This window comes from Eschrichtius robustus, chromosome 13 (assembly GCF_028021215.1).
Source record: "Eschrichtius robustus isolate mEscRob2 chromosome 13, mEscRob2.pri, whole genome shotgun sequence".
NCBI lineage: Eukaryota > Metazoa > Chordata > Mammalia > Artiodactyla > Eschrichtiidae > Eschrichtius > Eschrichtius robustus.
The window spans coordinates 43,019,200-43,033,727 of NC_090836.1; the positions used below are offsets into that span (position 1 = coordinate 43,019,200).

At 37.3% G+C, this 14,528-nt stretch overlaps 1 protein-coding gene across 4 annotated transcripts in view; it reads left to right on the forward strand.

Annotated features, from left to right (window-relative positions):
• ATF1 (activating transcription factor 1) overlaps positions 1–14,528 on the forward strand; it is a 60,818-nt gene that overhangs the window by 35,090 nt on the left and 11,200 nt on the right. For 2 of the 4 annotated variants that reach the window (XM_068561122.1, XM_068561125.1), the window contains exons 3-4: positions 3,957–4,076; positions 6,388–6,488. In XM_068561122.1, coding sequence (XP_068417223.1) covers positions 3,957–4,076; positions 6,388–6,488 — 221 coding nt within the window. The remainder of the gene's footprint in view (positions 1–3,956; positions 4,077–6,387; positions 6,489–14,528) is intronic. The other 2 variants (XM_068561124.1, XM_068561126.1) reach the window with 1 other exon arrangement.

Consider the following 14,528-nt stretch of genomic DNA (forward strand, 5'->3'; position numbering starts at 1 on the left):
AAATGCTGGAGTGTGCTAAAGGAAAAGTACTGAAGATGTTAGGTGGAGAGGTTGGTCACTGTGATTCAGCCATTTGTGTCCACTTGCTAACTGGTGCTTATCAGATTTAGGCTCCCATCCTCCAACAGAGACTGGTGGACAAAGGCCCTATCCTCTTGATGATTACATTTCAAAGGGATAACTCCCAGGTCCTTGAGAAAGACATTTCTGGGTTGTACAAGATTTGTTTATCTCAAGGGTCAGAGATTGACAACTGCAAGTTTTCTAAAGTAAGTGCTCTAAGAAAAGTGAGGTCAAAGGCCTATAGTCAGGTTTTGGCTAGAACAAACAGTTAATTATTTTGGCAGCATTGAGCTTTCTCTAGGAGGCATTTTAAGGAGGCTGGGTCATCCTAGGGACTCAACCTTGAACTGATAGAAGCTGTGGTAGAGTTTGGTCATGTCTCAGTGTGTGTGAGGGAGGTTGAATGGAGTATGTTTGTGCTGAAAGTCTGCAGTTTTCAGTACCTGGATAAAGGTTGGTTTGTTTTGTTATTAGTTTTGTTTTGTTTTTTTAAATTGAAGTATAGTTGATTTACACTGTTGTGTTAATTACTGCTGTACAGCCAAGTGATTCAGTTACACATATATATACATTCTTTTTTTTTATATATTCTTTTCCATTATGGTTTAGCATAGGATATTGAATATAGTTCTCTGTGCTGTACTGTGGTACCTTGTTGTTTATCCATTCTATATAGAAAAGCTTATATCTGCTAACCACAACCTCCCACTCCATCCCTCCCCCAAACCCCTCCCCTTGGCAGCCACCAGTCTGTTCTCTGTTTGCGATTCTGTTTCTGTTTCATAGGTTCATTTGTGTCATATTTCCACATATAAGCAACATCATATGGTATTTGTCTTTCTCTTTCTGATTTACTTCACTTAGTATGATAATCCATTTGCATCCATGTTGCTGCAAATGGCATTATTTTGTTCTTTTTTATGGCTGAGTAGTATTCCATTGTCTATATGTACCACATCTTTACCCATTCATCTGTCAGTGGACATTTAGGTTCTTTCCATGTCTTGGCTATTGTGAATAGTGCTGCTATGAACATAGGGGTGCACGTATCTTTTTGAATTAAAGTTTTGTCTGGGTATATGCCCAGGAGTGGGATTGCAGAACCATATGCTAATTCTATTTTTTAGTTTTGAGGAACCTCCATATTGTTTTCCACAGTGGCTGCACCAACTTACATTCCCATCAACAGTGTAGGGAGGGTTCCCTTTTCTCCACACCCTCTCCAGCATTTGTTATTTGTAGACTTTTAAATGATGGCCATTCTGACTGGTGTGAGCTGCTACCTCATTGTAGGTTTTTTTTGGCCACACCATGTGGCATGTGGGATCTTAGTTCCCCAGCCAGGGATCAAACCCATGTCCCCTGCAGTGGAAGCACAGAGTCCTAACCACTGGGCGGCCAGGGAATTCCCCTTCATTGTAGTTTTGATTTGCATGTCTCTAATACTTACCGATGTTGAGCATCTTTTCATGTGCCTATTGGCCATCTGTGTTTCTTCTTTGGAGAAATGTGTATTTAGGTCTTCTGTCCATTTTCGATTAGGTTTTTTTTTTTGTTCTTCAGTTGTATGAGCTGTTTATATATTTTGGAAAGTAAACCTTTGTCAGTCACATCATTTGCAAATAGTCTTTTCGTTTTGTTTATGGTTTCCTTTGCTGTGCAAAAGCTTGTAAGTTTGATTAGGTCCCATTTGTTTATTTTTGTTTTTATTTTTATTGCCTTGGGAGACTGACCTAAGAAAACTGGTACAGTTTATATCAGAGAATGTTTTGCCTATGTTCTCATGGAGTTTTACCGTGTCATGTGTTATGTTTAAGTCTTTAAGCCATTTTGAGTTTATTTATGTTTATTATTATGTATGGTGAGAGGGTGTGTTCTAAACTTCATTGATTTATATGTGGCTGTCCAGCCTTCCTAGCACTACTTGCTGAAGAGACTGTCTTCCCCCTTGTATATTCTTGCCTCCTTTGTCAAAGATTTTTCTTTTTAATACTTATTTATTTATTTGGCTGCGCCAGGTCTTTTTTTTTTTTTTTTTTAATAAATTTATTTATTTATTTATTTATGGCTGCGTTGGGTCTTCGTTGCTGCGTGTAGGCTTCCTCTAGTTGCAGCGAGCGGGGGCTACTCTTCGTTGAGGTGCATGGGCTTCTCATTGTGGTGGCTTCTCTTGTTGCACAGCACAGGCTCTAGGCGCGTGGGCTTCAGTAGTTGTGGCGCACGGGCTTAGTTGCTCCACGGCATGTGGGATCTTCCCAGACCAGGGCTCAAACCCATGTCCCCTGCATTGGCAGGCGGATTCTTAACCACTGTGCCACCAGGGAAGTCCTGCGCCAGGTCTTAGTTGCGGGGGATCTTTGTTGCCACATGCAGGAGCTTTAGTTGCCATATGCGGTATCTAGTTCCCTGACCAGGGATCGAACCCAGGCCTCCTGCTTTGGGAGCATGGAGTCTTAACCACTGGACCACCAGGGAAGTCCCTTTTGTCAAAGATTAATTGATCATAGGTGTGTGGGTTTATTTCTGGGCTCTCTGTTCTGTTCCATTGATCCATATGGCTGACTTTGTGCCAATACCACACTCTTGATTACCGTAGCTTTGTAGTATTGTCTGAAGCCTGGGAGGGTTATGCCTCCTGCTTTGTTCTTTTTCTTCAGGATTGCTTTGGCAATTCTGGGTCTTTTATGGTTCCATATGAATTTTAGGATTATTTGTTCTAGTTCTGTGAAAAATGTCATGGGTAATTTGATAGGGGCCGCATTAAATTAGATTGCTTTTGGTCGTATGGCCATTTTAACAAATTAATTCTTCCAATCCAAGAGCATGGGATATCTTTCCATTTCTTTGAATCATCTTCAGTTTCCTTTATTAATGTTTTATAGTTCTTGGCATATAAGTCTTTCACCTCCTTGGTCAGGTTTATTCCTAAGAATTTTATTTTGGGGAGGTGTGATTTTAAAAGGTACTGGTTTTTTACATTTCCTTTCTGATATTTGGATAAAGTTTTATACACATATTTCCTGACCTGGGCATTTGGGAGATAATGAGACTGGAATTTAATCCAGTCTTGGGAAAGGGTAAAGAACCTTCAATGAAATGGAATAAGGCATTGTTTTGGGGGCCTGATGCAAACACAGAAAAGAGTCAAAAAGGTGATTTTCAGGACTTAAGAAGCAGCCTTGGATTTTATTTTGTGATTTAAGCCCGAGATGAATGGTATGAACCAGGATAGTCTAGAGGAAGGTGAGAGATCTGAAAATATCTGGGGAAAGCTTCTTGGAATAGGTAGAACCTGAGCTGAGTCTTGAAGGATGACAGGTGGGCTTTTCTTGGTTTAGCATTTTATTGTGGTATTTCCATGAAACCCCATCTACTTTCCACAGAAATAAAATATTTCAAGTACATAATTGAATCATGAAATTATAATTTATTTTTCTTTGGAGATACTGCCCAAAGTTGGTATTTCTCTCACTTTTTGATTCTTGATTTCTTAATTGGTTTTTAACCAGATATCTTCAGAATGACATGTTCTGAAGAGCCACCATGTTTTTACACAATCAGTTCCTCTGCCTCAAATACCTTCCAACCCTATCCCCCAAGCACACCTTCAGGGAATTGTATATCTTTCAAGACCTAGCTGAAGTAGCACCCTTTCTTTGCTCCCACAGTACAGTGCTGTCTACTTTTCTGCTTATATTATAGCTCTTATAGTTTGTTTGTACTCTCAACCCCCTAATGCAGTCTCCTGCCCACAGAAGATACCTAATATGTGATTAATAGATGTGGTTAAATATAATAAGCTCTGAAATGTATTTTCCAGTATTAAGAACTCAGCTTTCTTACGTGCACAGGTATAATTATATTATGTTAATTGAATTTTTATTTGTTCTTAGATGTCATTAAGAGGATCTGCGCCAGTGACAATTGTACCTCTTCCTGGAGAGCAAGTACAGGTTCAGGGGGTCATCCAGACAGCTCAGTCTTCTGTAATTCACCCACCACACGTGCAAACGGTACAGAAATTCAAAGACTTAGTGGTTGAGAGAGGGGACTTTTGAACCCTGAGTCTCTGGACACACTGAAGTTGCTATAGTTATAATATTATAAAACAAGATAATAAAGTTGTCTTAGAAATTAGATTTTAGAACAAACGAGGCAAATAGAAAAGTTTTAGAACTTCTAGTTTCATGTATATACTACCCGGTAAAAACATAAGGCAATTTTGGGAAGAAGTTATTGCTTAGAATTTAAGGAAATGAAAGATTTTCTGAAGGGAAAGCACCTTTTTATCCTAGTGGTATCCTTCATGAAAAAGAGAATTCTGAAGAAAGGGTGATGATGTGAGCGTTTTAGCAAACTAAGAAAGTACCTACCTTATGCTTTATGGTGATCAAATAAAAGAAGTTCTCTCATAGTAAAGTTCTTATTTATATCTGTCTGCCTTCATATTTACACCTGACAACAGTAGGAAGGAAAAGGCCATCCTGGGTTCCTTTTCTTTTTACTCTTTCTCCCTATTTTATCTTCTGGCTCCTGTGAGTCTCAGAATGCCTTTGGTCATCTCTCATTTTTAGAAGCAGCTATCCTGGAAGAAAAGCTGTATAACTCATTTTTTCCTCTTGAATGTATACAGTGTCTGGCAGTGTTGTCAGCTCTAGAGCTGCATCTTTATGTGTTTTTTGTTTTTGTCTTTGTTTTTGGTTTTTTTCCTATATGAAAGGTGACTGCTGCATGGATTTTTGAGTTTTTATATGACGATTTTACTCTTATTAGTGCTGTCATTAAAGAGAAATACTTGATCTTAGTTATAAGGAATCTCTTAGTTTTAGAAATTACTTTCTTACTTGAGTTCAGTGGGAGGCTTTGGAGTAAATTTAGGGACAGACAGGGAAAACAGCTACTATTTAGATTAGAAATGGCATATCTGTGGTGCATGAGGAAATATAGAAGTGACAGATCTTCCTTAATTATTACTTGTTATTAATTATTATTTGTTATTGGGATTATTTCTTAATTATTACAGATTGTGATCCGTTCTTTCTTTCCTATCTAAAGATAAAGATTTAAGATACAGAAAAGTAGAAGTACACTAGAACTTGTTTTTGAAGGAGACTATAGAATGTAAAACAAGCTTCTCTGGAATTTAAGATCTAAGTCTAAATAGTTTAGGGGAAGGCCTTCTGTAGAGAGTAAGTAATGTAGAGAATTTATGCCCGTTCTAGAAGCCTGTTTTATTTTTTTTTAATAAAGATGAAGTCAGGTGTCACAATGCAACTTCAGAAAAATGCTGAGAAATTTAAAACATTTTAAAAATTGAAAATAACTTGTTTCCTCAATTGTAAGATATTATAACTTAAACCTTGCATATGGTTATTGTATTAACTAGTTTTAATAGGTTTATTATTAACAAGAGTTAACATTTACTGTGTGCTTGCGCTGTGCCATGCACTAAGTGCTTTACATGTATTAACTCATTCAACTGTCAAGTGAGATACAGCTAATTATTACAGATATTTAAGTTGCATGTGTTTGTACCTGCCCTTGCCAGTGACCTCCACTTTACCAAATCTAATGCTTGTTCTCAGTCCTTGTTTTACTTTACCTGCTAGCAGAATTTGACATGGTTGATTATTCTTTTCTCCTCAATACACTGTCTTCACTAGTTTTCCAAGGACACCTCGCTCATTTAATATTACTCATGGTGGCTTGTTCTTGGTCTCATTTGCTGGTTCCTCCCGTTCTTTCCAACCTCTTACTGCTAGAGTGTCCCTGGGTTTTGTCCTGTATTTATCTCCTTATTGAGCTCACTGAGTCTTGTGGCTTTAAGGACTATCTAAAGAGCTGTGACTTCCAATATATGTCTAGCCCAGACCCCTTCCCTGACTCACAGGCTTGTATATTCAGCAGTCTCCTCAATTTCATTATCTAATAATTAAATATTGGTTGGATATCTGATAACATTTCAAAGTTAGCATGTCCGAAATCCAAATCAGATAGCATTAATGATAAAAAAAAAACTTTGAATAATGTGCATCAGTATAGAGACTGATCTTTACAACTCTAGTGAAGTCGTATTGCTTTATTTGGGGGATAGACTTTCTTCTTTGTTCTGAGCCTGCTGTGTTGTATGTTCCTTTAGTTTGGGCTCCTGAAATAAACTTTCTCTTTTCCTTTTCCTTTTCTTTCTTTCTTTTAGACCTTAGATTTAATGACAAAGGAATTTGGGTGGCAGAAGACAGATCATTTTTTCTGAAAGTAAAAATTAAATTTAATTCTTTTTCTACCTGCTTTGTTCATCATAGTAAAACCAGTTCTGTTTTTCAGGTATCATCTTTATCAGAAAGTGAAGAGTCTCAGGACTCATCTGACAGCATAGGCTCCTCACAGAAAACCCACGGGATCCTAGCACGGCGCCCATCTTACAGGTGAGTACTCGTGTCAAACCCCGCATGTGTTATATTACCGTATGAGTTGGAATGGTGCTGGCAAAGCAAATTATATCAAGAAGGAGCATGTGTTTGTGTAGGAAGGGAAGTGTTAAGAGAGACAGGGCAAGATTTTTAAGGGCCCAAGTTGCTGTGTTGAAGAGGAATTTAGACTTATCTTCTGGCAAAATATTAGATATCCATATTTACTAACTTTAATAGTAATACGAAAGGGCTGTAGATTTTAAGAATTAAACTGCTTTGTGTTCCCTTTCTTAGCTTCCTAGCTCTGAGCCTTTGTCTTTCCCTTGTGTGTGTGTCCCTTTGTTGAAACACATTCTTCTACATTCTGCACATACTTTAGGCCTCATTTCCTCCTGGAAACCTTCTCTGTTTACTTTCTCTTCAGCCTCCCAAGACCAGGTTAGGTCTTTCTTCTGTGGCATCCTTTTACTAACCCCTGTTATAGTACTTATCTCATGCTACTGGAATTCCAGTTTATTTATGGGCATGGCCAGTGCATTATTATTTTTTGTCATCTCAGGGCCTAGCAGAATGACCAGATGAGAGTAGATGGATGCTTAATAATTACTTGTTGAATGAACAGAAAGCTGAAGTAGTACAAGTAACTGACAGAAAGCTTTTGAAATAATCTGGGTGATTTCATGTAGGTAGTGTGGTATCTTTGGCATGGCTGGATCTGAGACACTTCTGTGGTAGAATTGACCAAACCTGGTGACCAGATGGTAGGAGGAAAGGGAGACAGAAAAGGATGAAATGCTCTTTTGAAACACATAGACAAATGCAGTAAGGTTTTCGATGTTATGAGAGAACTTTTTATAGGGTGTATTCATTCCTGCCTGACGGAAGAAGTAGGAAAGCCTTCATAAAAGATGTAATTTACTTCATCATCAATCTGATAAATTCTGAGAGCTAGGAGCAGGGAGGGGTTTTGTAAGGCAGGAAGAGAGCTTCTTAGGCTGAGGGAACAGTGTTATGAAAGGTAGATTGTATGATATGAAAGAGGTTGGCCTGTTCTGGGAATTGGCAATTTAAGGTACAAGGAGGAAGGGGTGGTTTAGCAAGAAAAGGTAAACAGGAGCCACATTACTTAGAACCTTGTTACCATGTTAAGGAATTGGGACTCTACTGAATAAACAGTTAATGAACACAAAAAATTTTGTCTGTGAATTTTTGGGGGTTGAAAAATAAGCCTACTAAAATGAGCTCAATTTGAAACTATAAAAAAGTAATCCAGGGACTTACCTGGCTGTCCAGTGGTTAAAGCTCCGTGCTTCCACTGCAGGGAGCATGGGTTCGATCCCTGGTCAGGGAACTAAGATCCCACATACCATGTGGTGTGGCCAAAAAAAAAGTAATCCATTATGAAAGGAATTTCTCAGCCTTAGAAAGCAAGGTTCCAACCACGTAAGTTAATATAAACCTACATCTAGATATATCTTATGAAGCAAAATTGGAGGACACCAAAGATAAAAATAAGATCTTAAAAGCTTCCACAGAGAAAAGACAAATTACCTAGAAAGGAGTGACCATTAGGCTGACAACAGATTTTTGAATGGTAATATTAGAAGACAATGGACTAAAATCTTTAAATGCCAAGAGAAAGTAACAGTTGGCCTGGAATTATATACCCACCTGAACAATCACTCATAAATAATGGTGAAGTTAAAATCATTTCAAACTGATTTAAGAAATTACTAAAGGGTACATGTCAGGAAGAAGAAAATGAAACCAAACAAAAGGAATGTGAATATCAGAAAGAATGGTGAACCAAGACATTCATTTAAGTTACCATTGACTTTTTAGAATAATACTAATAATGATGAATTTGGGTAGTTTAAAAACAAATGGAAAGAAATATATCAGGCAGAAATATATAAGACAGGAATGGTCTACTGGAGTCTTACATCGATTACCTTTAGACTTACCTTAGACTGTTAGAGGTAATTGGCAAAAGAATACAGATAAAAAGTTTAATTATTTCCAAATAGTGGGGCTCTTTCGGCACAAAACAGTTATTTAGCGCCTAGATGAAATACTTGTTAATGAATTGTGCACTTATAGGAAATAACAGAAATGTCTTATCAGCCTACCCTAATAAACATAAAACCATATACATACAAATACATGAGCTGAAACTAGAATGGGAAGCAGAAGCAAGCATGAAGACCAAGGTACACCCATTACTTTAGGTCTACTGCAGGAAGGAACTATGAACCTGAGATTTTTGTATTAAGCTGAGATCCCTACAGCAGGCTAGAGCACCTGAAACGAAGTTTCCCCAAGTTAAGCTTTCCGAATTACCAAAGATAAGATCAACCAAATATGAATTTACAGTCAGAAATCATCAAACATACAAAGAAATAAACCATTATAAGTGAGAATCAGCAGAAACAATATATAATGAACTCAATAAATGCAGAAAAAGTATTTGATAAAATTCGGCACCCACTCAAATTTTTAGCAAATAAGGAATAAAAATGGACTTTCCTAGCATATACAGACTTTGAGAACTGAACTATACATAGGACAGATCATAGCTCAAGTTCCAAACATGGTACACACATGGACCAAATCTGAATAGCACTGCATAGTCTTTGAAAACTAAACTGATGTTGGAACCACGACCCACAGAAGGCTTGTCAGAACCTGCAGCTTGGACACAACCAGGCTGATAGCCTGGTAAAACAAGAATATCAAGAATTCTCCATAGGATTTAAACAGGAGTCTAATATAATATTGAAAATGTCCAACATTACATGGCATACAAAGAACCTGGAAGAATCTTAACTTGTAAGGGAAAAGACTATAAGCAAATGCCATCTCCTAGATGACCCAGATGTTGGAATTATATGACAAAAACTTTAAAGGAGCTATTACTGAAGTGTTCTAACTAACAAGTAAGGGTGAATTCTCTTGAAATGCTTGGAAAGATAGGAACTCTTAGCAAAATACAGAAGATATAAAGAGAACAAAATAGAAATTTAAGAGCTGAATACACTAACAGAAATAAAACCTCACTGGACGGATTCAATAGGAGAACAGAGATAAAGAGTTAGTCAACTTCAAAGATAGTTCAATGGAGATTATCCAATCTGAAGAATAGAGATTGGAAAAATTAACTAATTCTCAGGGACTTGTGAGACAATACTCAAAGATCTAAAACTGTGTCATTCGAGTTATAGAACAGAAAAATGTTGCAGAAAAAATACTTGTAGAAATAATAGCTGAAATGTTCCCAAATTCGGTGAAACCTACACATTGAAAAAGCTTAGCAAATCTTAAACAAGATAAAACGCAAAGAAATCCCTGCCCAGATATATATCATAATCAAACTGCTGAAAAATAAAGACATAAATATTGTGAGCAGCCAGAGAAAAATGACACTACTTATAAGGGCATGATGTGAATGATTATAGATTTCTCATCAAAAACTGTGCAAGCTAGAAGAAATGAAATAGTATTCTTAAAGTGCTAAAGAAAACTATTAATCCAGAATTCTCTATCTAGTGAAAGTAACCCTCAGAAATGGAGGTGAACTAAGTATTCTCAGATAAAGGAAAACTAAGAGAAATCATTGACAGCAGACTTGCTCTAAAATAACTGCTAAGAAAGTTCTTAAGACCAAAAGAAACTTGGAAGGTTAGGAATGAATAAAGGCAACAACAAGATCTGGGCAAATATAATGGACTACTCTCCTATTAAATTCTTTAAAATATGTTTGATGGTTGAAAAAAATGACACTGTCTGATGGGGTTTTCAGTGTAGGCAGTTTTAATATGTAAGACAACTACAACATAAATGGGGGAGGATAAAGAGATTTAATATGGTGGTAAAGTTTCTAAGGTTCACTTGAAGGGGTAAAATAGTGACTATAAATAGACTAGGCATCTATATTGTAACACCTAGAACAACTACTAAAGAAACTGTACAAAGAGGTTTAGTCAAATATACAATAAATTAGAGTTTTGAAAAATCTTAACTCAAAAGAATGCAGAATTTTTTAAAAAGATAGCAAATAATAAAATGGTAGATCAACCTATATCAGTCGTTATGTTAAGACAGCATGACTTAAACTCACTAAAAGACAGAGATTATAAATAGACACAAAAATCCTCAAGAAAATATTAGTAAACCAAGTACAACAACATATAGATGGTATTATACACCATAATTGAGTACGATTTATCCCAGAGTGCAAAATTGGTTTAACGTCTGAAAATCAATTAATGTAATACATCATATTTATAGAATAAAAACAAAAAACTTAGTCATCTGAACAGACACACAAAAAAGCATTTGATGAAATCCAGTACCCTTTAATGATAAAAATTCTCATCAAACAAATAGATGGGAGTTTCCTCAACCTGATAAAGTGCATCTACAAAAGCCCAGAGCTAACATCATATTTAATGGTGGAAGACTGAATGTTTTCCCCCCTAAGATCAGGCACAAGACAAGGCTGTGGATGTCTGCTCTCACTATTTCTACTTAACATTTTACTCAGGAAATCAGGTAAGAAAATGAAATGAAAGGCATATTGGAAAGGAAGAAATAAAAGTTTGCAGATGACAGTGATCTCATATATAGAAAATCCCAAAGGATCCACTAAAATAGAACTAATAAATAAGTTCAGCAGGGTTGTGGGATACAAAATCAATTGGTTTTCTATACACTAGCAATAAACAATCCAAGAATAAAATTAAGAAAACAGTCCTACTTAAAATAACATAAAATGTATAAAATAATACTTGAAATTAAATTTATAAATTCAAATTATATGAAACAGAAGTATAATACTTGTATACTGAAAACTACAAAACCTTGTTGAGAGACATTTTTTAAAAATCTAGGGCTTCCCTGGTGGCGCAGTGGTTAAGAATCCACCTGCCAATGCAGGGGACACGGGTTCGAGCCCTGGTCCGGGAAGATCCCACATGCCGTGGAGCAACTAAGCCCGTGCACCACAGCTACTTAGCCTGCGCTCTAAAGCCCGTGAGCCACAACTACTGAGCCCACGTGCTGCAACTACTAAGCCTGCGTGCCACAACTACTGAGTCCACGTGCCACAACTACTGAGCCCATGCACCTAGAGCCCGTGCTCCGCAACAAGAGAAGCCACCGCAATGAGAAGCCCGCGCACCGCAACGAAGACCCAACACAGCCAAAAATAAATAAATAAAATAAATAAATTAAAAAAAAAAAAAATCTAAACAAAAAGACATCACATGTTCATCAACTGGAAGACTAAATATTGTTAAAGACAAATAACCCAGTTAAACAATGAAGAAAAGATTTGAATAAACATTTCTCCAAAGAAGATATACAAATGGCCAATATGTATGTGAAAAACTGATCAACATCATTTGTCATTAGGTAAATGCAAATCAAAATAATGAGATACGGGGCTTCCCTGGTGGCGCAGTGGTTGAGAATCTGCCTGCCAATGCAGGGGACACGGGTTCGAGCCCTGGTCTGGGAAGATCCCACATGCCGCGGAGCAACTAGGCCTGTGAGCCACAACTACTGAGCCTGCGCGTCTGGAGCCTGTGCTCCGCAACAAGAGGGGCCGCGATAGTGAGAGGCCCGCGCATCGCGATGAAGAGTGGCCCCCACTTGCCACAACTAGAGAAAGCCCTCGCACAGAAACGAAGACCCAACACAGCCAAAAATAAATAATAAATAAATAACAAATAAATGTTAAAAAATAAATAAACAAATAAATAAATAGCTACACTTATAAAAAAAAAATAATGAGATACGACTTCAAACTTAGTAGGATGCCTAAAAAACAAAAACAAACAAAAAACCCATAACAGGTGTTGGTAAGGGGGGCAGTGGCTGTGGAAACAATCTGGCAGTTCTTCAAAATACTGTGAGTATACATACCTTATAAGCCATTACTACTATTGCTATATATATAAGCAAGAGAAATAAAAACATAATCAAAAGAAAATTGGCTATATTAATATCATACAAAATAAGACTTAAGAGCAAAGAAAATTATCAGAGATAAAGAGGGAGTCAGTTCACCAAGAAGACATAACAATCCTAAATATGTACGCATCTAACAACAGAGCTTCATAATACATGTATCAAAAACTTACAGAACTGAAAAGCAAAATAAATCCACAGTTATAGCTGAAAATTTGAGTACACCTACCTCAGTATCCGACAGAACTTGTAGCCAGAAATTCAGCAAGATTATAGAACTGAACAATACAATCAACCAGTCGGATCTAACTGACATTTTCAGAACACTTTACCCACGTGCACAAAGAACATTCACCAAGAAACACCACATCCTGGATCATAACAAACCTTAACAAATTTAGAAGAATTGAAATTATGCAAAGTTCTCATATTTGAATTAGACTAGAAGCCAGTAAAAGAAAGATAACAGGAAAATCTCCAAACATACGGAAATTAACACACTTAGAAATAATCCATGGACCAAACAGAAAATCTTAAGGGAAATTAGAAAGCACTGTGAACTTAATGAAAAATGAAAATATCAAAATCTGGAGCTGTAACCAGTGGGAAATAATTAGAGGAAAATTTACCTTATTAAATAAAAACTTATAAAAGAAGGAAAGTCTCAAATCAACAAGTTTCCACTTGAAGAAACTAGGGGAAAAACAAAATAAGCTCAAAGCAAGCAGGAGAAATGAAATAATAGAGATTAAGAGCAGAAATCAGGGAATTCCCTGGTGGTCCAGTGGTTAGGACTCCTCACTTCCATTGCCAGGGGCCCGGGTTTGATCCCTGGTCGGGGAACTAAGGTCCTGCAAGATGCATGGCATGGCCAGGGGGGAAAATAGAGCAGAAGTCAATGAACTTGAAAAAAGAAAACTAATAGAGATAATATAACTGAAAGGTGGTTCTTTGGGGGAAAAAGAATTAGTAAAATTGATAATCCGGTAGCAAGATGGGGGGAATGGTGAATATAAAGGGGAGAGTGGTCAGAGATGAGGTTGGAGAGGTCACAGGGACAAGTTATGGCCTTGTAGACTCTGTCATTTATTCTGATAGGGAGCCACTGCAGATGAGTGACCTGATCTGACTGACATTTTAAAAAGATGACTGGTTGTTGATGACTGGTGTGGAGAATGGACTGTAGTAAGGGAAGGGCAGACTAAAGGAGGACCTGTTAGAGGCTACTGTTCAGTCAAGAGGTGGTGGCATGGACTGGGGTGCAGCAGTGGAGGTGATGAGGGTGGGTAAGATTCTGGATATATTTTCAAGATAGAGACAATGGGATTTGTTTATGAATTGGATAAAGGTTGTGAGAAAGAGAGAATGACTCCAAAATTTTTGAAAAACAGAGTCGATATTTACTGACGTGGGTAAGACTGCACGCGGTGGAAGGATACCTGACATTAGATTTGGATGTATTAAGTTTGAGGTTGCCTATTGAGTGGAAGTATTCAATACACAATTGGATATAGCAGTTTCGAGTTAAGGAGAGAAGTTGAGGAAATATCATTTGAGGGGTCATCAGTATACACAAGGTATTCAAGCCTATGGGACAGATGAGCTCATTAGAAAGAATATAGATAGAGAAAGAGAAGTCCAAAAGACTAAGGTTCTCCAAGAATGAGGCAGGAGGATGAGGAAGAATGCAGAACAGTGGCAAATAATATCTCAAAATATAGTAAAAATAAAGTAATATATATGGGAATGGTAAGCAACAATTTAGATAATGGTACTCTTTGAGGGGGGAGAAGAGCAGGGAAAGGAATTGGTAGTGACATTTTGGTGTATCTGTAAGTTAATTCCTATTAAAAATGAGATATCTAAAGCAAATATGGCAAAATAGCATCTAATGATTCTTGGTACATGGTACGTGGGTATTTTATTTTCTGTACTTCTCTTTATGCTCAAAATGTTTCATAACTTGGGCTTCCCTGGTGGCGCAGTGGTTGAGAATCTGCCTGCCAATGCAGGGGACACGGGTTCGTGCCCTGGTCTGGTAAGATCCCACATGCCATGGAGCAACTAGGCCCATGAGCCACAATT